The sequence below is a fragment of the Ranitomeya variabilis genome, chromosome 2 (genome assembly GCF_051348905.1).
Source record: "Ranitomeya variabilis isolate aRanVar5 chromosome 2, aRanVar5.hap1, whole genome shotgun sequence".
Taxonomy (NCBI): domain Eukaryota; kingdom Metazoa; phylum Chordata; class Amphibia; order Anura; family Dendrobatidae; genus Ranitomeya; species Ranitomeya variabilis.
The window spans coordinates 775,644,081-775,671,045 of NC_135233.1; the positions used below are offsets into that span (position 1 = coordinate 775,644,081).

General features: G+C 45.9%; 1 protein-coding gene across 1 annotated transcript in view; it reads right to left on the reverse strand.

The window, feature by feature from the left end:
* The window catches only part of SLC35A1 (solute carrier family 35 member A1), a 52,811-nt gene extending 28,339 nt beyond the window's left edge, over positions 1-24,472 (reverse strand). Inside the window, exons 1-4 of the mRNA XM_077289752.1 lie at positions 24,238-24,472; positions 16,869-17,046; positions 14,374-14,533; positions 2,905-3,057 (exon numbers count right to left, since the gene is read on the reverse strand). Coding sequence (XP_077145867.1) covers positions 2,905-3,057; positions 14,374-14,533; positions 16,869-17,046; positions 24,238-24,250 — 504 coding nt within the window. The 5' untranslated portion in view covers positions 24,251-24,472. The remainder of the gene's footprint in view (positions 1-2,904; positions 3,058-14,373; positions 14,534-16,868; positions 17,047-24,237) is intronic.
* Positions 24,473-26,965: the final 2,493 nt, after the last annotated feature.

The following is a 26,965-nucleotide window of genomic DNA, read 5'->3' on the forward strand; positions in this document are numbered from 1 at the left end:
GCATGCCACGGAAGTACTATGTCCCTGAAGTCTTTCGATGTGTTCCGGGACGTAGTTTACCGGTACATGCGTACTAATGCTTTTCGGCTTTGCCCGCAGTTGGGCAAAGCAATACTGCGCACGCGCAGAAGGCAATCTGAAGGCGCACGGGCGGGACCTGTACGCGAACAACGCTATTCAAAGAACGGAATGCGTACAGCACGCCGATTTGGGGTGGGGAGAGGGGCCAGAACCAACGCCCATCGGACCGGACCGAGGATATTTCCATACAGCGCGGGAGAAATATAAAATATGCGGGAGTCGGGGGGGGTTCACAAGTAGTTGGGGGAATGTATAGCTCACACTAGATGATATTTTTAGTTGATAGGCAAAAAAACTGGTGACAGGTTCCCTTTAAAGTAAAACACTGTTTAAAAACAGGCAGGGAAAAGTTCTCTCTCACAAAGAAGACCATCTTTGACCCCATGCTCTCCTGCTTTACTTCCTCCCCCTACCCCCAGGAGATGTGGTATGATCAGACCATGTTCCTGTACGGTCAGACACAGACATTACACAGTACACAGCAGGGGAACATTTATAAAATTATCTCAGCACAGGAACATTTTATTTCAACACATCCAATTGTGGAAATTATTATTATTATTCCAAGATCTATTGATCAAAATGCACTTTTGTTTGTCGGAAAAACCAATTTAAGGCTCTTAGAACAAGGGGAGGAAAAAAAATTAAAGCACAAGAACAAAAAATGTATTGGTTATTAAAGGATTACAGACGTTGTCAAAGTATATATAGTAAGCTATGTGTACGTGGCTACCTCTAGAATAATTATATGCATAGCTAACAATAGTATTTAGTTTATTCATTTCAGGAATCGTCTTCCCATCAAAAGTATTTGACAGTGTGACGTTAAGGAGTTGCCACCTCGCCCAAAATACATTAAGATGGTTGTAATATAAATTATTTAAATTTCCAACTTCATCAGAAGTGAAGGTAAAGTAGGTCATTAATTAGGACTTTATGCGTCAGTGGCCTCTTTGCAAACACCAGGGTTGGGGGAATTCACACTCCACAGTTTATTCTTTGACTTCATTTATGTGACTATTTATTTTCCCATAAAGTGAATATAAAGCCAGAGGAACAAATTAACAATAGACAATTGTTATAACATGTCAAAGGGCAACAGAACGCTATTTGCTGCCACGTAGCAGGAAAGGGGAAGCGATTCCCAGCAGGGCCCAATACTTCACCTACATAAACAGTCTGGTGAAGGATTACCAGTACCACACCTTCTTCACAAACATTCTGTCATCTTCCCTGACTACGGAGAAATCAGTGCAGTATTATACATCATACGCTATATTGGAAAAGTACTGGCAGGTCCAAAAGAATTTGTCCTTTGTACACCATCACTATGGTTCTGATACCAAGCCCAGTAGATGCTTCAGAAGGAGGTGTCCACCATGGGGAACTTTTTTTTAATCTTTTTTTTTTTTTTTCCTGAGCCGATATATGACCACAGACCATTTCTACAGTTACAAGTGTGCAAGGGAATAATAAGTCAAATTGCACATTTTTAATGAAAAAAGTTTTCCCTAAGTTAAATACATGTATTTGAAGCTAAAAATCATTTTTGCAATTGGGTTTCATTAAAAATATGCCATTTGACTTATTTCCTTGCACACAACTTTAGAAATGGTCTGTGGTCATAAATCAGTCACATTAAAAAAAAGAAGTGTTACAAACTCTGTCAGACTAAGACTGTGTGTACACATTGTGTTTTTTGACGGTTTTTTTTCTTTACATAGTTTTGTCACAAAACAAGGTTTTCTGATGCCAGTAAATGAGATTCCTGAAGTCTCGTGCACACGTTGGTTTTTTTTTCTCCTTGCAGATTTACATCTGTCAATTCTTTCAGCGTTTTTGCAGATTTCACCCATATTAATGAACGGATAAAAATCTGCACCAAAAACGCGGCAAAACCTGTGTATTTTACGCTGTGCTATTCCTGCCAAGAGATGCAGAAATAGGCACGTGGCACAGACATTTCTGCACTAACATATGCACACTCTTACATTTAAATTTTTACGATTAATTTTTGACCCTGTGTATTTTCGCCAAGTGGATGGGACTTATAGAAATCTCATGTCGACTGCTTTTTTTTTTTTCTTTAATGCTGTGTAAACTGATCTGCGGTGCGTGCTGGAAATCTGCAACATGTCAATTCCTCTTGTGAGTACACAGTTTTATGTGCAAATTCTCCCCATAGAATTGCATTAGCTGTGTAAAAATGTATGCTTAAACTATGGCGACAAATTGGAAAAAGTAATTTTCTGGTTCAGCGTGACTGCCCATGTACACAAAGAAATGTCAATAAAGACACATGATTTTGATGTAAAGGAACTTAGGATGAGCACACAAAGTCACGAGCTCAACCCCATCAAACACATTTGGGATTAACTGGAAAGTAGATTGCAAGCAAGATCTCTTTGCTGTGGCATGAGTGATTTATGGACCCCCAGATTTACTACTGAGCCCATACACTGCTCCGTGCCCACGGACCACGCTGGAGTGGAGTTCTGCCCAAATCAGTAATCTACTGTGTAAGATGATAGGAGGCGTAAAAGTCAGATGAATGCAACTATTTACCTTGTATGGCTTTTTAGAAGATCAGGAGACCACTGATGCTTTTATATGCTAGTAAAATAATCATTCTTAGATCAATTTAGAGGAAATAACTATTAATGCCAAAAACACCTTATTAGTCACACGTCTAGGTATGGAAACCCATTGACACTAAAGCTCTGGTAAATGGAAGGATCGACATTGCACTGAAAAGCTCATTGGTAGATCAACAAATACCGTAATATTAGAAGACAGTCTAATGTAATTAGGCACCCAACTTACTTGAACCCGTGTGGCCTCAGCTGGGCTGTATTGCACTAGTGTGACACCGCCACATAAAATAAAGACGGAGAACCACTGAAGTTTGCTGAGGGATCGATTCAGCATCAGCACTGTACATAAGGCGGTACATGGAATTTTGAGCTGGTACGTCACCTACAAAGAGAAAACTCAGTGATGGACAAGGAAATAGAGAACTCCACAGCCCAGATACATTCTTCTGAAACATTGACAACACACCATCAGTGATACATTTTACAACAAAGTAAACCATTACACACTATACAAATAAATATATTTATTGTGACAGGGTCACTGGTGTCGTACATGAGGGGAGATATATGTCACAGATTGCTTTCCTGCTTGATGTGAAAGCCATAAGTGTTTTCTGAGAGTAATCCAGTTGCTATATGGGCCTGGCTTATATGGTGGGTAGGTCATGGATGGGCGGTTCAACTACACCATATCTCCACCTCCAGGGTGTGGTTGGGAGGGAGTTAAATGTCCAGCCAGTTTTTTTTTCCTCAGTCTGTGTTGTGTGGAGGAAGGAAGCCTCCATACTGAAGCTCTTGTGAGAGCTGCCATAGGTGTTGACCCAGAAGTATTGGGCAAGACTGTATATGAACTTTTGGACTTTCTTTTGAGCCAGACAGGCTGTTTTCTGCTACCAGTTTGGGTTCCTGGTTTATGATGCAATAAACCACCCAGAGTCTTTAACGATGCATGGTCCTATGTCTACCTCAAGGAGCAGCCAAGCGTGTCAACCCCTCACACATGGTGTTTCAGGTGCGGGCAAAGTACCAGGAACACGTGTAGCAGAGGTGGATAAACCATATATACTGGGTGAAGAGGGCTACAGGGATGGAACAGCGTTCAGACAAAATGGAGGAGCTACCTTATCCTGAGCCAGCAGCAACAGCACCAGGTACAGCAGGAGACTAACAAACTCCAGATACAACAGATTCAACAACAAAGGCAGATGGAACTCCTGGCGAGATGTCCGCAGCAGAGAAACCGCCCCTCCCCCACATCAAGGTGATGGCACCTGGGTCCAGAAAGTGTAAAGACGAGCCATGCAAGAGATTACCCCAGGGGATGATATTGAGGCGTTTTTGACTGTGTTCGAATGGGTGGCGGAGCATGAGAAGCTACCACCATGGCAGTGGCCAGAGGTACTGGCCCACTATTTGACTGGCGAGCCCCAGAAGGCCTATGATTTGACATTACAGGATGCCCACGAATATGCCAATTTGAAAACAAAAATGTTGGCACACTCAGGGGTCACTATGTCAGAGCCCAAAGGGTTCATCACCGGGCGTATTTTGGTGAAAAACCTCCCTGCTCACAAATGTTTAACTTGTTGAATTTGGTCCAGAAATGGTTGCAGCTGGAGTCCTCCACTCAAGCCCAGATGGTCGAGCGGGTGGTAATGGACCAGTTTATTCACTCCCTCCCCAGGCCGATGCAGACCTGAGTTGCCCAGGGAGACTCCCGGAATGCGGAGGACCTAGTGGGCCTAGTAGTAAGGAACAAGGTAGTCGAGAGGTCCCTAAGGAAGCCAGGGGGTGGTACATCTCCAGACTGGGGTACCCAGCGGAAGATTAGTCCCAAAAGAGCGGTAACAGAGCCACCACTGGGGGGAGTCCGAGGTCCCCAGAAGCTGCTGAGGGGCTACCCGAAGGCTGCTGCTAAAGACCTGATCGGCTGGCGGTGTCACGGTCCTGGACACATAGCAGCCCGCTGTCCTATGTCTTCCGAGCAGATGGATTGGATTCTAGGCAGGCGCTGCTCATTTTATGCCTTCCCAGCCCGCAGTGTGGTCTATCAGCCCGGAGGGGGGCCGCAGTCATTTGCCGTGACCATAAACGGAGTACTAGAAAAAGGTGGGGTAAGAAACCTCCAGCAATTAAATCAAGAAGGAAAGTTATCTTTTTTGTACAAAAAAAAAAAAAAAAAACACATGGATCCTGGTCACCCACAACCTGGGATGAACAACCAACATGTGTCAGCTAAGAGCCTTAATCATGGTATGTGAACAGTGTACTGGTGTCAGGACTCTTGGACTCCGGGAGTTTGGTGACCCTGATAAAGGCCATGCTTCCCCACCAGTTGATCACAGGGAAACATGTGGGCATCCGCTGTATCCACGGGGATGCCAAAGACTTACCTGTTGCCAGAGTGTTGATCAAAACGAGTAGTGGCACAGAGTTCCACGAGGTCGGGGTAGTCAGATTTGCTACACTCCGTGATAATCGGTTGGGCCTTCAGACTTTTCTGGGATTTGTGGGGAAAAGCAAGGGAGCCCAATGTCTCAGGCAGGAGCCAGCGAAACCCTGATGAATCCCCATTGCAGTCGCAGGTGGAGGAGTTCCCCTTGTGTGTCCTAGCTGGTGATGAAGACGAACCGGTGACCAGTGAGACCGAGGTTCCTGAGCTGGGGGTGTCTCGGGAAAATTTCGGGACTGCTCAAATGCGTGATCTCACCCTAAAAAGGGCCTTTGAATAGGTGTCTGTGATTATTGTTGTTGCGCAAGAGCCGGGGGCTGACACCAGTTACCCACACTTTTCAGGCAATAGCGAATTGTTGCGTCACTTAATAGGCTGTTAACCTGGATGCTGTGCATTACCATTGTGTGAACAGCGCCGCATACAAGTCTTCACTGTGCATTAACATGCCAAGCAACCACCCCTCCATAGGATTGGTAGGCTGTGAGTGGTTGTCTCATCTGTATTTTTGCACCTTTGTTGCAACCATCTTAACTGCATGGATCCACAGCATCCTGATAGTGAATTTTTTTGGCGGCCTGGGCTGGTAAGCATTTCTGCCTTTTTGCTATTTTTGAATTTTTGGAGGATTTCTAAGTCCTCTTTTTCTGCTATGTGGTTTAATAGCGAATTGTTGTATGGAGTGACTACACAGAGGAGCTGAAATAGTAGGGCAGCTGTTGTTTCCAGGGCCACACCGGCAGAGGGTTCTAGACATGGCACATTCGCATGTTTTGGGGGGACATCTGGGGGGTGGAAAAAACACAGGAGAGAATATTGCAGAGGTTCTATTGGCCGGGATGTTACCGGGAGATCCTGAATTATTGTAGGTCCTGCCCCACCTGCCAGATAACCGCTCCCTCTTCTCACTTCCGAAGTCCTCTAGTCTTATTACCGGTAATAGAGATCCCGTTTGAGCAAAAAGTCTGCACGAGGGCACCAAAATTAAGAGACCACCACATCAAAACCCTGTCATGGGCAGCCCAGTCTCCAGACCTGAACCCCATTGAAAACCTCAATGATGGATAGTCACAAGCCATAAAACAAATAACTGCTTAAATTTTTGCACAAGGAGCAGTGAGAAAGACCGGTGGAAAGCATGCCCAGACACATGAAAGCTGTGATCAAAAATCATGGTTATTCTTCATAATATTGATTTCTGAACTCTTCCTGAGTTAAAACATTAGTAATGTTGTTTCTAAATGATTATGAACTTGTTTTCTTTGCATTATTTGAGGTCTGAGAGCACTGGGGTTTTTTTTTTTTTTTACATTTTGACTATTTCTCCTTTTCAGAAAAAAAAAATACAAAATTTATTGCTTGGAAATTCGGAGATATTTGTCAAAAGTTTATAGAATAAATAATTTACATTTTACTAAAAAATATAATTATAAAAGAGAAAAATCAGACAAACTGAACATTTTGCAGTGGTCTCTTAATTTTTGCCAGAGCTGTATTCTAGTGGTCATGGACTATGCGACCTGGTACCCTGAAGAAGTACCCCTAAGGAACTCTTCGGCTAAGAGTATTGCCTGGGAATTTGTCCATATTTTTGCTAGGACAGGTCTGCCAGAGGAGATTTTGACAGACCAGGGAACCCCCTTCATGAGCAAGGTAATGAAAGAACTGTTTAGGGTCCTCCAGAATGCCCAGCTGCGAACCTCAGTGTACCATCCACAGACTGATTGGCCTAGTAGAACGCTTCAATAAAACCTTGAAAGCCATGCTCAAAAAGGTCATGGAGAAGGACGGTCGAGACTGGGGACTACCTGCTTCTGTTTTTGCTCTTTTCCATGTATGATAGACATCCGTGAGGGCTCCTGGACATCGCCAAACAAACATGGGAATCTGAGGTCACGCCACACAGGAGCATCATACAGCATGTCACCCAGCTGCAGAAGAGAATGGCAAAAGTGATACATATCGTGAAGGGCATCTTCTCCAGGCACAGGAGGCACAGTCAAGGGTGTATAATCGATCAGTGAGGCTGACGCAGTTCCAGCCCGAGGACCGCGTGCTAGTGCTTATCCCCACAGTGGAGTGCAAGTACCTAGCCAAGTGGAAAGGCCCATACGAGGTGGTAGAAACACTGGGCGAAGTTAATTACAAGGTACACCATTTCTCAGAGTTGCCAGGGCATACGCAGGTAGTCGAGCAAGACGTGTCTACGGAAAGGCATGTAAGGCTGAACCTCAAGCCCTACAGAATTCCGGAAGCAAGGAGAGAGGTGATATCCAATGAGGTGAAAAGGATGCTAGACCTCAGGGTGACAGAGGAGTCAAAAAGTGGATGGTCGAGTCCCATCATCCTTGTACCGAAGCCTGACGATGAGAGGCGGTTTTGCAACGACTACCGCAAGCTGAATGAACTCTCTAGTTTTGATGCTTACCCGATGCCTCACGTGGACGAACTCATTGAGAGACTTGGACCCACGAGATACATTACAGCCCTGGACCTGACGAAGGGATATTGGCAGATCCCCATGTCCCAGAGTGCCAAAAAGAAGGCAGCCTTCTCGATGCCTGATGGGCGTTTTCAATACACCAGGATGCCCTTCAGTCTGCAGGGTGCCCCAGCCACCTTCCAGAGGGTGATGGATTGGATCCTAGCTCCGCATAAGTATGCCGCAGCGTACCTCAATGACATAGTGGTCTTTAGCCCAGACTGGACTAGTCATCTGCCAAAAGGTACAGTTGGTTCTGGATGCTTTAGCAAGTGCGGGGTTCACCATAAATCCAAAAAGTGTGCCATAGGGAAGGAAGAGGCCAAGTACCTAGGCTATGTTGTCAAAAGGGGCGAAATTAAACCACAGATAAATAAGATTGAGGCGATTCAGAAGTGGCCGCAACCGCTTTCCAAGAAGAAAGTGAGGGCATTTCCTGGAATTGTGGGCTATTACCGGCGGTTCATCCCAAATTTTGCTATAAACGCCGCACCATTGACGTATCTTCTTAACCCCTTCATGACCTTGGGATTTTCCGTTTTTCCATGTTCGTTTTTCGCTCCCCTCCTTCCCAGAGCCATAACTTTTTTATTTTTATGTCAATTTGGCCATGTGAGGGCTTATTTTTTGCGGGACGAGTTGTACTTTTGAACGACATCATTGGTTTTACCATGTCGAGTACTAGAAAACGGGAAAAAAATTCCAAGTGCAGTGAAATTGCAAAAAAAGTGCAGTCCCACACTTGTTTTTTGTTTGGCTTTTTTTGCTAGGTTCACTAAATGCTAAAACTGACCTGCCAGTATGATTCTCTAGGTCAGTACGAGTTCATAGACACCTAACATGACTAGGTTATTTTTTATCTAAGTGGTGAAAAAAAATTCCAAACTTTGCTAAAAAAAAAAAAAATAAATAAAATAAATTGTGCCGTTTTCCGATACTTGTAGCGTCTCCATTTTTCATGATCTGGGGTCGATTGAGGGCTTATTTTTTGCGTGCCGAGCTGGCGTTTTTAGTGATACCATTTTTGTGCAGATACGTTCTTTTGATCGCCCGTTATTGCATTTTAATGCAATGTCGCGGCGACCAAAAAAACGTAATTCTGGCGTTTCAAATTTTTTTCTCGCTACGCTGTTTAGCGATCAGGTTAATGCTTTTTTTTTTTTTTATTGATAGATCGGGCGATTCTGAATGTGGCGATACCAAATATGTGTAGGTTTGGGGTTTTTTTTATTGATTTATTTTGATTGGGGCGAAAGGGGGGTGATTTAACCCCTTCACCCCCAAGGGTGGTTTGCACGTTAATGACCGGGCCAATTTTTACAATTCTGACCACTGTCCCTTTATGAGGTTATAACTCTGGAACGCTTCAACGGATCTTGGCGATTCTGACATTGTTTTCTCGTGACATATTGTACTTCATGATAGTGGTAAAATTTCTTTGATATTACCTGCGTTTATTTGCAAAAAAAATGGAAATTTGGCGAAAATTTTGAAAATTTTGCAATTTTCCAACTTTGAATTTTTATGCCCTTAAATCACAGAGATATGTCACACAAAATACTTAATAAGTAACATTTCCCACATGTCTACTTTACATCAGCACAATTTTGGAACCAAAATTTTTTTTTGTTAGGGAGTTATAAGGGTTAAAAGTTGACCAGCAATTTCTCATTTTTACAACACCATTTTTTTTTTAGGGACCACATCTCATTTGAAGTCATTTTGAGGGGTCTATATGATAGAAAATACCCAAGTGTGACACCATTCTAAAAACTGCACCCCTCAAAGTGCTCAAAACCATATTCAAGAAGTTTATTAACCCTTCTGGTGCTTCACAGGAATTTTTGGAATGTTTAAATAAAAATGAACATTTAACTTTTTTTCACAAAAAATTTACTTCAGCTCCAATTTGTTTTATTTTCCCAAGTGTAAGAGAAGAAATTGGACCCCAAAAGTTGTTGCACAATTTGTCCTGAGTACGCTGATACCCCATTTGTGGGGGTAAACCACTGTTTGGGCGCATGGGAGAGCTCGGAAAGGAAGTAGCACCGTTTGACTTTTCAATGCAAAATTGACAGGAATTGAGATGGGACGCCATGTTGCGTTTGGAGAGCCACTGATGTGCCTAAACATTGAAACCCCCCACAAGTAACACCATTTTGGAAAGTAGACCCCCTAAGGAACTTATCTAGATGTGTTTTGAGCGCTTTGACCCACCAAGGGCTTCACAGAAGTTAATAATGCAGAGCCGTAAAAATAAAACAAAAATTTTTTCCCACAAAAATTATTTTTTAGCCCCCAGTTTTGTATTTTCCCGAGGGTAACAGGAGAAATTGGACCCCAAAAGTTGTTGTCCAATTTGTCCTGAGTGCGCTGATACCCCATATGTGGGGGGGAACCACCGTTTGGACGCATGGAAGGGCTCGGAAGTGAAGGAGCGCCATTTGGAATGCAGACTTAGATGGAATGGTCTGCAGGCGTCACATTGCGTTTGCAGAGCCCCTAATGTACCTAAACAGTAGAAACCCCCCACAAGTGACACCATGTTGGAAAGTAGACCCCCTAAGGAACTTATCTAGATGTGTGGTGAGCACTTTGACCCACCAAGGGCTTCACAGAAGTTTATAATGCAGAGCCATAAAAAAAAAAAAAAAAAAAAAAAATTTTCCCACAAAAATTATTTTTTAGCCCCCAGTTTTGTATTTTCCCGAGGGTAACAGGAGAAATTGGACCCCAAAAGTTGTTGTCCAATTTGTCCTGAGTGCGCTGATACCCCATATGTGGGGGGGAACCACCGTTTGGACGCATGGAAGGGCTCGGAAGTGAAGGAGCGCCATTTGGAATGCAGACTTAGATGGAATGGTCTGCAGGCGTCACATTGCGTTTGCAGAGCCCCTAATGTACCTAAACAGTAGAAGCCCCACACAAGTGACCCCATTTTGGAAACTAGACCCCCCAAGGAACTTATCTAGATGTGTTGTAAGAACTTTGAACCCCCAAGTGTTTCACTACAGTTTATAACGCAGAGCCGTGAAAATAAAAAATCTTTGTTTTTCCCACAAAAATTATTTTTTAGCCCCCAGTTTTGTATTTTCCCAGGGGTAACAGGAGAAATTGGACCCCAAAGGTTGTTGTCCTATTTGTCCTGAGTACGCTGATACCCCATATGTTGGGGTAAACCCCTGTTTGGGCACACGGGAGAGCTCGGAAGGGAAGGAGCACTGTTTTACTTTTTCAACGCAGAATTGGCTGGAATTGAGATCGGACGCCATGTCGCGTTTGGAGAGCCCCTGATGTGCCGAAACAGTGGAAACCCCCCAATTATAACTGAAACCCTAATCCAAACACACCCCTAACCCTAATCCCAACAGTAACCCTAACCACACCTCTAACCCTGACACACCCCTAACCCTAATCCCAACCCTATTCCCAACCGTAAATGTAATCCAAACCCTAACCGTAACTTTAGCCCCAACCCTAACCCTAACTTTAGCCCCAACCCTAACTGTAGCCTTAACCCTAGTCCCAACCCTAGCCCTAATGGGAAAATGGAAATAAATACTTTTTTTTTATTTTTCCCTAACTAAGGGGGTGATGAAGGGGTGTTTGATTTACTTTTATAGCGGGTAGTTTTAGCGGATTTTTATGATTGGCAGCCGTCACACACTGAAAGACGCTTTTTATTGCAAAAAATATTTTTTGCGTTACCACATTTTGAGAGCTATAAATTTTCCATATTTTGGTCCACAGAGTCATGTGAGGTCTTGTTTTTTGCGGGACGAGTTGACGTTTTTATTGGTAACATTTTTGGGCACGTCACATTTTTTGATCGCTTTTTATTCCGATTTTTGTGAGGCAGAATGACCAAAAACCAGCTATTCATGAATTTCTTTTGAGGGAGGCGTTTATACCGTTCCGCGTTTGGTAAAATTGATAAAGCAGTTTTATTCTTCGGGTCAGTACGATTACAGCGATACCTCATTTATCTCATTTTTTTATGTTTTGGCGCTTTTATACGATAAAAACTATTTTATGGAAAAAATAATTATTTTTGCATCGCTTTATTCTCAGGACTATAACTTTTTTATTTTTTTGCTGATCATGCTGTATGGCGGCTCGTTATTTGCGGGACAAGATGACGCTTTCAGCGGTACCATGATTATTTATATCTGTCTTTTTGATCGCGTGTTATTCCACTTTTTGTTCAGCGGTACGATAATAAAGCGTTGTTTTTTGCCTCGTTTTTTTTTTTTTTTTTTCTTACGGTGTTTACTGAAGGGGTTAACTAGTGGGCCAGTTTTATAGGTCGGGTCGTTACGGACGCGGCGATACTAAATATGTGCACTTTTATTGGTTTTTTTTTATATTTAGATAAAGAAATGTATTTATGGGAATAATTTTTTTTTTTTTTTTCATTATTTTGGAATATTTTTTTTTATTTTTTTTTTACACATTTGGAAAAAATTTTTTTTACTTTTTTTACTTTGCCCCAGGGGGGGACAATACAGATCGGTGATCTGCCAGTTTGCATAGCACTCTGACAGATCACCGATCTGAGAGAAGTGCAGGCTGCTTCACAGTGCCTGCTCTGAGCAGGCTTCTGTGAAGCCACCTCCCTCCCTGCAGGACCCGGATCCGCGGCCATCTTGGATCCGGGTCTGGACCAGGCAGGGAGGGAGGTAAGACCCTCGCAGCAACGCGATCACATCGCGTTGCTCCGGGGGTCTCAGGGAAGCCCGCAGGGAGCCCCCTCCCTGCGCGATGCTTCCCTGCACCGCCGGCACATCGCGATCATGTTTGATCGCGGTGTGCCGGGGGTTAATGTGCCGGGGGCGGTCCGTGACCGCTCCTGGCACATAGTGCCGGATGTCAGCTGCGATATGCAGCCGACACCCGGCCGCGATCGGCCGCGCTCCCCCCGTGAGCGCGGCTGATCGCATATGACGTACTATCCCGTCGGTGGTCATACGGGCCCACCCCACCTCGACGGGATAGTACGTCAAATGTCGGGAAGGGGTTAAACTTTTATATTTTTTTTTATTTTTTTTACTTTTGCCATGCTTCTATAGCCTCCATAGGAGGCTAGAAGCTGGCACCACTCGATCGGCTCTGCTACATAGCAGGGATCTGATGTTCGCTGCTATGTAGCAGAAATGCAGGTGTGCTGTGAGCGCCGACCACAGGGTGGCGCTCACAGCTACCGTGGATCAGTAACCATAGAGGTCTCAAGGACCTCTATGGTTACAATGCTGAAGCATCGCCGACCTCCGATCATGTGACGGGGGTCGGCGATGCGATCATTTCCGGCCGCCCGGCCGGAAGCGGTGGTTAAATGCCGCTGTCTGCGTTTGACAGCGGCATTTAACTAGTTAATAGGATTAATAGAATCGCGATCTGCCCGCGCCTATTACGGGCACATGTCAGCTGTTCAAAACAGCTGACATGTCCCGGCTTTGATGGGGGCTCACCGCCGGAGCCCGCATCAAAGCGGGGCTTCTGACCTCGGACGTACTATCCCGTCCGAGGTCAGAAAGGGGTTAAAGGTACCAAGTCGACCATAGTTAAATGGACTGCTGACACACAGATGGCGTTCCAGGAGCTGAAGCAGGCTCTGTGTAAACATCCGGTTCTTGTCGCACCAGACTTCAGCAAGGAGTTTGTGATCCAGACGGATGCCTCATGGTCGGGTTGGGAGCCGTGCTGTCTAAAAAGATAAATGGGGAAGAGCATTCTATCCTTTATCTGAATGGGAAGTTCTCATCATGCGAGAAAAATGAAGCCATTGTGGAGAAAGAATGTCTGGCCACAAAATGGGCAGTGGATACATTGAGGTATTATCTACTAGGCCGAAGGTTCATACGAATATCAGAAACAAAGTAGGCAGCCAATTAATCAGTCATTTGGGCAACTTCCACTGTAGTCCTCTGAGGGTGAGCATGGTAATCCTGCAATGTGGTATTAACAGGTTCCTCAAGTTCGAAGTGGGGTCGCTCCTTTGATAGGATGTAACCTCTGAGACGGTTAAGGGAGAAACAGGGTAAAAATGCCCGGGTGACTAGATGATTCTTAAGCCTCCAGAATTTCAGGTTCCACATAGAACATAGGCCCGGGAAGCCACGCGTGAACACAAATGCCCTCTCCCGAATTCCGTTTGGTGTCCGAAGGTGCCAAAGCCCCCCCGGCTTTTGGCAGATGGGATATGTGACAGGGTCACTGGTGTTGTACATGAGGGGAGATGTGTGTCACAAAGATTGCTTTCCCGCCTGATGTGAAAGCCATAAGTGTTTTCTCCAGCATGATATGTGCCGAGAGCAATCCAGTCACTATATGCTGCTGGCTTTTATGGAGGGTACGTCAGAGATGGGAAAACGCCCACCCACCATAGCTCCACCTCCAGGATGTGGCTGGAGGGAGTTAAATGTCCAGCCAGTTTTTTTTTTTCTCTGTGTTGTGTGGAGGAAGGAAGCCTCCATACTGAAGCTCCTGTGACAGCTGCCATAGGTGTTGTCCCAGAAGTACCGGGCAAGACTGTGTATGAACTTTTCGACTTTCTTTTGGAACAGATAGGCTGTTTTCTGTTACTAGTTTGGGTTCCTAGTTTATGATGCAATAAACCACCCAGAGACTTAAACCATACATGGTCCTGTGTCTACCTCGAGGAGTGGCCAAGCGTGTAAACCCTTCACAACATAATACATACACACACATATATACATATACAAATGTATACATACACAAACTAGGAGGATTACGCTCATTGATACCTGATAAACGGCTGCATCAAGATTACTTAGTGCCACAAATGCCATGTTGTTTTGCAATGCATATACCAGGGACGGCACAGATAACTTGAGCATTTCCATCGGACTTCCCAAGATGTTTTCCCTTAAAGACGTAATAAGTCTGCTGAGACTTCCAGTTTCTCTATGTCAACAACAAAAATATATATATTGAAAAAAAAAAAAAGTTAGCGCCAATAGATAAAAGCAGCACATCACCAGACAGTGCAACTTTCACAACTTATTACAAAGCGTTCAATCATGGTTCCTAGGTACATATTACTGCAGTGATTAAATAGAACATGCGGTTAGGTCCAGAAATATTTGGATAGTGACACGTTTTGACATTTTAGCGGTTTAACAAAATATATTCCAAGATACAGCTATATAATCAATAAGGGCTTAAAGTGCAGACTCTTGGGCCAGGTTCAGTATTTGGTCAGTATTTTACATCAGTAGCTGTAAGCTAAAACCAGGAGTAGGTGAGAAACACAGAAGTGGTGACGTGTTCCTATTATACTATTCCTCTCATTGTCCCACTCCTGGTTTTGGCTTATAAATACTGGTGTAAAATACTGACCAAATACTGAACATGGCCTTAGTTTGAGAGTATTCACATCCTAATTAAAGTAATAGTTTAAGAATTACAACTCTTTAATATATAGTTGCCTCTTTTTAAAGGGAAGTAATTGGACAATTATCTCTAAAGCTCTTTAATGGTCTGCATGGGCTATTCACTTGTTAAAACATCAGTTAAAACGAACCTGTCAGCAGGATTTTGCTCAGTAAACTTCAGGCATTGTCAGGTCAGCCCCATTACATTGATTAAAATTATACCTGGTGTGAAGAAACAAGTCTTGTGTGTGTTTAACCTGAATTTGTAGTTAGTCAGTGAATGAATGAGATTCTCGTGCTTTGGGCCAGGGGGTCTTTATGTAATGCTCTGCTTACATATTCATCTATATGGGCTTACGACAGGTCACTTATCCTTCACTGACCTGCCTTCTATTTTACATATTGCATAGAATATTGTGGGGTTAGTAGCAAAAAAATTACATTTATCCAAATGGTGTTGGCGTGTCATGAGCCCATACAGATGAATATGTTAAAGCACCTCTAAGCCCCGCCCGAAGTGCGAGAACCTCATTAAGGCTATGTGCACACGTTGCAGATTTTTCGCGTTTTTTTCCAACGGTTTTCCGCTTAAAAAATGCTTACATTAAGCATCCTATCATTTTTAATGCATTCCGCAATTTTTGTGCACAGAAAAAAAAGCAGTATGTTCATTAATTTTGCAGATTTTTTGCGGATTTCCAGCTATATTATTGCATTGGGAAGCTCCGGAAAATAACGTGAAAAATCAGCAAAAAAAAAAAAAAAAAAGTAGTCCGGATTTGCTTAGGAAAATTCTGCATACTTCCCTGAATGTGGGCATGTAGCCTTACTGAAAACAACAAATACAGATTAAACAACAGCTACAAGACCAATTTCATCAACTTAGGTATCATTTTAATCAATATAAGGGTATGCGCACACGTTGTGGATTTGGCTGCGGATTTGCAGATTTGCAGCAGTTTTCCATGTGGCGTACAGTACCATGTAGACCTATGGAAAACCTAATCCGCTGTGCACATGCTGTGGAAAATTCTGCGAAGAAACGCAGCGGTACATTTTCCGCAGCATGTCAATTCTTTGTGCAGAATCCGCAGCGTTTTACACCTATTCTATAATAGGACTCTGCAGGTGTAAAAACACAGGCGAAATCTGCACAAAATCTGCATAAAATCCACAGAGAATCCACAGATAAAAAGCAGAACATTTTACCTGCGGATTCTGCAGAAATCAAGCGGAAAAATCCGCAACGTGTGCACACACCCTAACAGTGCCAACCTGATAGTGACTGTAGTTGTTTACTTCGCAAAATCCTGGTGACAGGCTCGCTTTAAGCAGGTAAAACATCTGAAGCAGATCACAGGTGTGGCATTTGCATTTGGAACCTGTTGCTGTGAACCCACAGCATGCAGCCAAAGGAGCTCTCAATGGAAGAGAAACACCCCATCATTAGCCTGAAAAAATTTTAAAAAATTATCATAGATATAGCAGCCGAGACCCCAGAGAAAAATCAGACTATGGGGGGCGCTATACACTTTTTCCACAGCGCCGTTAATTAACGGTGCTGTGGTTTAAGTACTCTTAACTACCGCCGTTAAAAGGCGTATCGGCGGTCGTTAAGGACAAAAAAAAACATGCGGTTTGATGTCCAATTATTGACATTTTTTTAACTTAAGTCAGAAATTGATCAAGCAGAAGAAGTCCTTTCTATATATTTTACAACTACTGCAAGAGTTACTATGAGATTACAACAAAGATCTGCTTATTGCACAAGACACCTGACAATGTAAGCTTCATCAGGTAGTCATGAAATACTACACAAGGTTACATTAATTAACAAAGAAAAAAAAAATAGAGGTGACACTTACTTTGCCAGGATGACTAAACTCAGTAGTAATTTAATAACCTCGGCCACGCAAACTGCTGTAGTGGAAAAGTACATATCTGTGGTCACTGTTCTTGTGTATCGCAAGGCCACCGTATACGCAGCAGCCACCAGAGTCATCACCAGCAAACAGTAGAGCTTGAACATCAAGCTGACATTTTCTTGAAAAAGAAAAAAATATATATAATAAAAATTACAGTGATTAAGATACTATTATGTCATTTAGCCATATATTGTGCTAGATGTTATATGCAAGGATGTGCACAATACTGTAGACCGGTGGTCCCCATACTTTTCTACCTTGCCAACCACATCCAGCACCCCCTGTTCATCCCACACTGTAGTGACACAGTCAGAACCAACCATGACCACCACAACATTGTGTCCAGCACCCCTCTGACCACCAGTATCATCCTATTCTTCTCCCTGGACCCTCTTACAACCATATGCACATCCATATCTGCTCTTCTGTGTGGGGTTACCTACAAAAGTCTTCTGGAGATCTGGTCTTCATAGCTGGTTGGTAGATCTGTTACTAAAGGTACCTTCACACGAAACGACTTTGTAACGATATCGCTAGCGATCCGTGACGTTGCAGCGTCCTGGCTAGCGATATCGTTTAGTTTGACACGCAGCAGCGATCAGGATCCTGCTGTGATGTCGCTGGTCGCTGAATAAAGTCCAGAACTTTATTTGGTCGTCCGATCGCCGTGTATCGTTGTGTTTGAAAGCAAAAGCAACGATACCAGCGATGTTTTACACTGGTAACCAGGGTAAACATCGGGTTACCAAGCGCAGGGCCGCGCTTAGTAACCCGATGTTTACCCTGGTTACCAGCGTAAAAGTAAAAAAAAAAAAACAGTACATACTCACCTGCGCGTCCCCCAGTGTCTGCTGGGGGACGCGCAGGTGAGCATGTACTGTTTGTTTTTTTTACTTTTACGCTGGTAACCAGGGTAAACATCGGGTTACTAAGCGCGGCCCTGCGCTTAGCAACCCGATGTTTACCCTGGTTACCCGGGGACCTCGGCATCGTTGGTCGCTGGAGTGCGGTCTGTGTGACAGCTCTCCAGCGATCAAACAGCGACGCTGCATCGATCGGCATCGTTGTCGCTATCGCTGCAGCGTCGCTTCGTGTGAAGGTACCTTAATGCACCAAGCTGGCACACAATCGTAAGCTACACATCTAGGGCCTGACTGACGCATGTTGCCTTCGAGCCACAGGTTGGGGACCCCTGCTGTAGACCACAAGGCCTATTAGAATACTACAAAAGCCAAACGTGGCATTATAGAAGCCCCAGTAATAGAAATCTATTGAAACATCAAGACATCCTGCTACCAGGACTTCTAATATGTAAAGTTGATATTGATGACTATATTAGCTCTGTTCATACCTTCATCCAGAGTTTCAATTATTCTAAAGGGGCAGAAAAATATCACTCACTGCACTAGTCTATCCAGCAAAATAGAAAACCTGACAAAGCTTGTAAGTGGGTGGGATCCTATAGATACAGTGGCATGTAAAAAGTCTTGGCTCCCCTGGTCAAAATTAGGGCTAAAGTTAAAGATGACACATTTCCATTGTATTTTAGGCTAAAGCCAAAAAAAAAAAATAAAAAAAAAAAAATACACTGCTCAAAAAAATAAAGGGAACCCTAAAATACCACCACATCCTACATATCACTGAATGAAATATTCCAGTTGCAGATCTTTATTCATTACATAGTGTAATGTGTTGAGAACAATAACACGTAAAAATGATCAATGTAAATCAAAATTAATATCCCGTGAAGGTCTGGAAAGTGGAATATCAAATTACAGGCTGATCCAACTTCAGTGGAAATGCCTTAAGACGAGGAAATGATGGTCAGTAGTGCCTGTAGGACCTCCCTACAACACCTGGGCATGGTCGTGATGAGGCAGCGAATGTTCCCCAGAGGGATCTCCTCCCAGATATGGATTAAAGCATCAGTCAACTCCTGGCACCTGCATATGGTCTCACAATGCGTCGGAGATTCTCATCCCAGTACATAATGGCAGTCAGGGTACCTCTGGCTAGCACATGAAGGGCTGTGCGGCCCTCCAAAGAAATGCCTCCCCACACCATTACTGACCCACTCCACCGGTCATGGTGGAGAATGTTGCAGGCAGCAGAAAGTTCTGCACAGTGTCTCCAGACTGTCACATGTGCTCAGGGTAAACCTGCTCTCACTCATGAAGAGCACAGGGCACCAATGTCAAATCTGCCAATCTTGGTGTTCTCTGGCAAATGGCAATAGCCCTGCACGGTTGGGCTGTAACTACCTACTTGTGGACGTGGGGCCCTCATACCACCCTTATGGAGTCTGTTTCTGACAGTTTGAGCAGACACATGGATGTTAGAGGCCTGCTGGAGGTCATTTTGCAGGGTTCTGGCACTACTCCTCCTTGCACAAAAGAGGAAATAGCGGTCCTGATGCTGGGTGGTTGCCTTCCGACGGCCCCCTCAACATCTCCTGGTTTACTGGCCTGTATTTGCTCCATGCTCTGGACAGTGTGCTGACAAACACAGCTACCATTCTTGCCACAGCTCATATTGATGTGCCATCCTGGATGAGCTAACTACCTGAGCAACTTCAGTGGGTCGTAGACACCACATCATGTTACTGTACCTCTAGGGGTGAGGACAATGACAAAATGCAAAAGTTACCAAAACAGCCAAAAAGGATGAGAACAGAGAAATGGTCTGTGGTCACCACAGGAGAACACTCCTTTATAAGGGTTGTCTTGCTAATTGCCTATCATTTCTACCTGTTGTCTGTTCCATTTTCACAACAGCAGGAGAAATTGATTCACAATCGGTGCTGCTTCATAAGTGGACAGGTTGATTTCACAGAAGTGTGATTGACTTTGAGGTACATTGTGTTGTTTAAGTTTCCCCCTTATTTTTTCGAGCAATGAGTATCTATTATATTAGTAATTTTTTACATTTTAATCAATAAAAAAGGGAAAATTGGCTGATGCAAAAAAGTTTGGACATTTGTGAGCTCAGATAACTTTAACCCCTTTCTGCCAGCTGACGGAATAGTACGTCAGCTGGCAGAACCCCCGCTTTGAGGTGGGCTCCGGCGGTGAGCCCACCTCAAAGCCGCGACATATCAGCTGTTTTGTACAGCTGACATGTGCGCGCAATGAGCGCAAGCGGAATCGCGACCCGCCTGCGCCCATTAACTAGTTAAATGCTGCTGTCAAACGCTGACAGCGGCATTTAACTAGCGCTCCCGGCCACGCGGCTGGAAGTGCTCGCACCACTGACCCCCGTCACATGATCGGAGGTCATCGGTGCATTGCCATAACAACCTTGAGACCTCTATGGTTGTTGATGGCCGATTGCTTTGAGCACCACCCTTTGGTCGGCGTTCAAAGCAACCCTGCATTTCTGCTACATAGAGGTGATCTGTGCTTCACCTCTATGTAGCAGAGGCGATCGTGTAGTGCATGCTTCTAGCCTCCTATGGAGGATATTGAAGCATGCCAAAATTTAAAAAAAAAAAAAAAAAAAAAAAATGTTTAAAAATATAAAAAAATAAAAAATATATAAAAGTTAATCAAAATAAAAAAAAATAAATAAATAAATCAAACCCACACATATTTGGTATTGTCGAGTTCAGAATCGCCCGATCTATCAATAAAAACAAATTATTAACCTGATCGCTAAATGGCGTAGCGAGAAAAAAAATCAAAACGCCAAAATTACGTCTTTTTGGTCGCCGCCACATTGCATTAAAATGCAATAACGGGCGATCAAAAGAATTTATCTGCACCAAAATGGTATCATTAAAAAAGCCAGCTTGGCATGCAAAAAATAAGCCCTCACCCGACCCTAGATCACGAAAATTGGAGACGCTACGTGTATCGGAAAATAGCGCATTTTTTTTTTTTTTAGCAAACTTTGGAATTTTTTTTTACCACTTAGATAAAAGAGAACCTAGACATGTTAGATGTCTATGAACTCGTAATGACCTGGAGAATCATAATGGCAGGTTAGTTTTAGCATTTAGTGAACCTAGCAAAAAAGCCAACCAAAAAACAAGTGTGAGATTGCACTTTTTTGCAATTTCATCGCACTTGGAATTTGTTTCCCGTTTTCTGTTACACGGCATGGTAAAACCAATGGTATCGTTCAAAAGTACATATCGTCTCGCCAAAAATAAGCCCTCATATGGCCATATTGATGGAAAAATAAAAAAGTAATGGCTCTAGAAATAAGCGAAGCGAAAAACTAAAACGAAAAAAACTCCGGGGGTGAAGGGGTTAACCAAGGTTTCAGACCTTAATTATCCTTTTAGGGTTATGGTTTGTTCACTATCATGGTTAGGAAAAGCCAGGTGATGCAAATTTATAGGTGATGCAAAGCTTTATAAAAACCCTGGATCTTTTAAACTTGTGTCAAAAAACAGCAGCCACGGGTTCTTCTAAGCAGCTGCCTAGCACTCTGAAAATAATGGAGGCCCATAAAGCAGAAAAGGCTATAAGAAGATAGCAAAGCATTTTTGAGTTGTCCTTTCCTCAGAAATGTAATTACAAAATGGCAGTTAACACGATCAGTGAGAGTCAAGATAAGGTCTTGAAGACTAAGCAATATTTCAGTATTGCTAGAGGCAAATCAGAACTCCTGCTTGACTGCATAAGACCTTCGGAAAGATTTAGCAGACTCTGGAGTTGTGGTACATTGTTCTACTGTTCAGACACACCTGCACAAATATGCACTTCACATTAGAGTCAAAAGAAGAAAACCTCTCCTGTGTCCTCACCATTAAGTCCTAAAATTCAGCATTCGAAGTATACAAAAATAAAACATCTAAACAAGCCTGAAGCTTTTGGAAACAAGTCCTGTGGACCGATGAGGTTAAAATAGAACTCTTTGGCCACAATGGTCAAAGATATGTGTGAATAAATAAAGGGCACAGAATTTTAGGAAAATAACATCTCGCCAAACATTTAGCATGGGTGTGGATCAATCATGCTTTGAGGTTGTGTTGCAGTCAATGGCAAGGGAAGCATTCCACGGGTAGAGGGAAGAATGGATTTAATGAAATTTCAACAAATTCTTGATGCAAACATAACACCAACTGTAAAAAAAAAGCTGAAGTTGAAAAGAGGATGGCATCTACAAATAGATAATGATCCTAAACACACAAAGAGCCACAAATAGATTACACACACTCACAGTCCCCTGATCTGAACATCATTGAAAATCTGTTGCTAGACCTCAAAATAGCAGCGCATGCAAGATGACCCAGGAAACTCACAGAACTGGATGAATTTTCCAAGGAAGAATGGATGAAAATCCCTCCAACAAGAAATGAAACACTCTTGGCAGGCTACAAAATGCATTCACAAGCTGTGCTACTTTCAAAAGGGGGTGCTACTAGGTACTAACCATGCAGGGTGCCCAAACTTTTGCATCTGCCCATTTTCCTTTTTGTAATTTTTAAAATGTAAAATATGACTATATATATTTTTTGGCCTAAAATACAAAGGAAATTTGTCATCTTTAACTTTAGGCGTTTTAGAGATCATTTCATCTTCACTGTTGTGGTGTAAGATCAATTCCAAGGATTTTATGTCATTAGATTTGTTTTACCAATATTCAAGCCAATCTTGTTATTAAAGATCTGTCCCATTCATTAACAATGATGCTGGCTCCAGCGGTGAGCCAGCATCAAAGCCAGGACACGTCAGCTGTTTTGAACAGCTGATATGTGCCCGCAATAGGCGCAAGTGGAATCGTGATCCGCCCGCGCCCATTAACTAGTTAAATACCGCCGTCAAACGCTGACAGCAGCATTTAACTAGCGATTCCGGCCAATGGGCCGGAAATGCGCGCATCGATGACCCCCGTCACGTGATCAGGGGTCAGCGATGCATTGGCATGACAATCAGAGGTCTCCTGAAGACCTCTATGGTTGTTGATGCCAGATTGCTGCGAGTGCCACCCTGTGGACGGCGCTCATAGCAATGCTGTAATTCAGCTACATAGGAGCTATCTGAGCATCGCTCCTATGTAGCAGAGCCGATCAGGCTATGCCACTTTCTAGCCTCACATGGAGGCTATTGAAGCATGGCAAAAGTTAAAAAAAAGTTTTAAAAGATATGAAAAAAAATAAAAGTTTCAAATCAACCCCCTTTCGCCCCATTCAAAATAAAATTTAAAAAAAAAAAAAAAAAAATCAAATCAAAACTACACACTTGGCATCGCCGCTTTCAGAATCGCCCAATCAATAAAAAAAGTGTTAACCTGATCACTAAACGGCGTAGCGAAAAAAAAATCAAAACGCCATAATTACGATTTTTTGGTCGCTGCGACATTGCATTAAAATGCAATAACAGGCAATCAAAAGAACGTATCTGCACCAAAATGGTATCATTAAAAACGCCAGCTCGGCGCACAAAAAATAAGCTCTCACCCAACCCCAGATAAAAATGGAGACGCTGCAGGTATCGGAAAAATTTTTAAGCAAAGTTAGGAATTTTTTTTCACCACTTAGACAAAAAAGAACCTAGACATGTTTGGTGTCTATGAACTCGTACGGACCTGGAGGATCATAATGGCAGGTCAGTTTCAGCATTTAGTGAACCTAGCAAAGTAGGCAAACAAAAAAACCAGTGTGGGATTGCACTTGTTCTGCAATCTCACTGCACTTGGAATTTTTTTTCCCATTTTCTAGTACAAATGCAAAAACCAATGATGTTGTTCAAAAATACAACTTGTCCTGCAAAAAATAAGCCCTCACATGGCCAAATTGACGGAAAAATAAAAAATGATGGCTCTGGAAAGGAGGGAAGAGAAAAACGAAAATGCAAAACCGAAAAAAGCTGGGGTCATTAAGGGGTTAACCTGCATATATGGGGTTAACCTGCAGGTAAATAGCGTTCTGACAGGGCCCAGCCACCACACAGAGCCCCGCTGACAGGAGGAAATTAACTTTATGTCATGTAGTGGCTGCGCCCGGTGCCTTGTGAGCCATGTCCTGGGAGCCATGTCCTGGGACGCTTCTGGAGCCGGAGCCATTACGATCTTGTGTCTTTGGCAGATAGCTGTCTGTGACTGATACCCCCACACCACAGAGCAGCCCCCACTAATGTGCTAGTCCGCAGGGTACCAAGCTGTGTGCCCGCCAGCAGGGATGGACAGCCATCTCCCCAGCACAGCAGTGACTGAAGGGGACCTCAGCCAGGGGCTTTCCTATGAACTCCTCAGGAAGTCTGTCCCTGTGCTCCAATAGCAGAAGCCACACGGGCAGACTGTGCGGTCCCCTACCCAGAGCTACCCCCGTGCCCATATAGTGCCCGGTGCGGTCGGCTCTTACCCCGGGCAGCCATGGCCACTGCTCGTCAGCCGCTCCGCTCCTCCACACACTGGCCTCAGCATTACAGCAGTGCCGGAAGTGACGTCGGCGGCCGCGCGCCCGTCCTGTCAGCTGGCGCTGTACTTTCCCAGGTTGGGGAAACCATGACAACCGGCAACGTCACATTCCTGTGTGCTGCGCGTTCACGTGACCTAGAGCCTAGTGGCTGATAACGCGCGTGGGTCCCGCATTGTGCTCAGTACTACGTGCCTTCCCCGCAGATGTAACCCGTGGATTGGGAGTGGAAAATAAGCCACTTCCTCCTGTTTCTTCTGTGTGCACGTGTGTCTTCTGTGGCAAGGCGGTGCGGTCTGACCCCAGGGGTGACCTGCCCTGCACGCGCAGTCACCTGCCCTGCACGCGCAGTCACCTGCCCTGCACGCGCAGTCACCTGCCCTGCACGCGCAGTCACCTGCCCTGCACGCGCAGTCACCTGCCCTGCACGCGCAGTCACCTGCCCTGCACGCGCAGTCACCTGCCCTGCACGCGCAGTCACCTGCCCGCACGCGCAGTCACCTGCCCCGCACGCACAGTCACCTGCCCCGCACGCACAGTCACCTGCCCAGCACGCACAGTCACCTGCCCCGCACGCACAATCACCTGCCCCGCACGCACAGTCACCTGCCCCGCACGCACAGTCACCTGCCCCGCACGCACAGTCACCTGCCCCGCACGCACAGTCACCTGCCCCGCACGCACAGTCACCTGCCCAGCACGCACAGTCACCTGCCCCGCACGCACAGTCACCTGCCCCGCACGCACAGTCACCTGCCCCGCACGCACAGTCACCTGCCCCGCACACAGTCACCTGCCCCGCACGCACAGTCACCTGCCCCGCACACAGTCACCTGCCCCGCACGCACAGTCACCTGCCCCGCACGCACAGTCACCTGCCCCGCACGCACAGTCACCTGCCCCGCACACAGTCACCTGCCCCGCACGCACAGTCACCTGCCCCGCACACAGTCACCTGCCCCGCACGCACAGTCACCTGCCCCGCACGCACAGTCACCTGCCCCGCACACAGTCACCTGCCCAGCACGCACAGTCACCTGCCCTGCACGCACAGTCACCTGCCCTGCACGCACAGTCACCTGCCCTGCACGCACAGTCACCTGCCCAGCACGCACAGTCACCTGCCCAGCACGCACAGTCACCTGCCCAGCACGCACAATCACCTGCCCAGCACGCACAATCACCTGCCCTGCACGCACAGTCACCTGCCCTGCACGCACAGTCACCTGCCCTGCACGCACAGTCACCTGCCCTGCACGCACAGTCACCTGCCCTGCACGCACAGTCACCTGCCCTGCACGCACAGTCACCTGCCCAGCACGCACAGTCACCTGCCCCGCACGCACAGTCACCTGCCCCGCACGCACAGTCACCTGCCCCGCACACAGTCACCTGCCCCGCACGCACAGTCACCTGCCCCGCACGCACAGTCACCTGCCCCGCACGCACAGTCACCTGCCCCGCACACAGTCACCTGCCCAGCACACACAATCACCTGCCCTGCACGCACAGTCACCTGCCCTGCACGCACAGTCACCTGCCCTGCACGCACAGTCACCTGCCCTGCACGCACAGTCACCTGCCCTGCACGCACAGTCACCTGCCCAGCACGCACAGTCACCTGCCCCGCACGCACAGTCACCTGCCCCGCACGCACAGTCACCTGCCCCGCACACAGTCACCTGCCCCGCACGCACAGTCACCTGCCCCGCACGCACAGTCACCTGCCCCACACACAGTCACCTGCCCTGCACGCACAGTCACCTGCCCTGCACGCACAGTCACCTGCCCTGCACGCACAGTCACCTGCCCTGCACACAGTCACCTGCCCTGCACGCACAGTCACCTGCCCTGCACGCACAGTCACCTGCCCTGCACGCACAGTCACCTGCCCTGCACGCACAGTCACCTGCCCTGCACGCACAGTCACCTGCCCTGCACACAGTCACCTGCCCTGCACGCACAGTCACCTGCCCTGCCCGCACAGTCACCTGCCCTGCACACAGTCACCTGCCCTGCACGCACAGTCACCTGCCCTGCTCGCACAGTCACCTGCCCTGCCCGCACAGTCACCTGCCCTGCACGCACAGTCACCTGCCCTGCACGCACAGTCACCTGCCCTGCACGCACAGTCACCTGCCCTGCACGCACAGTCACCTGCCCCGCACGCACAGTCACCTGCCCCGCCCGCACAGTCACCTGCCCCGCCCGCACAGTCACCTGCCCCGCCCGCACAGTCACCTGCCCCGCCCGCACAGTCACCTGCCCCGCACGCACAGTCACCTGCCCCGCACGCACAGTCACCTGCCCCGCACGCACAGTCACCTGCCCTGCCCGCACAGTCACCTGCCCTGCCCGCACAGTCACCTGCCCTGCACACAGTCACCTGCCCTGCACACACAGTCACCTGCCCTGCACGCACAGTCACCTGCCCTGCACGCACAGTCACCTGCCCTGCACACAGTCACCTGCCCTGCACGCACAGTCACCTGCCCTGCACGCACAGTCACCTGCCCTGCACGCACAGTCACCTGCCCTGCCCGCACAGTCACCTGCCCTGCACACAGTCACCTGCCCTGCACACACAGTCACCTGCCCTGCACGCACAGTCACCTGCCCTGCACGCACAGTCACCTGCCCCGCCCGCACAGTCACCTGCCCCGCCCGCACAGTC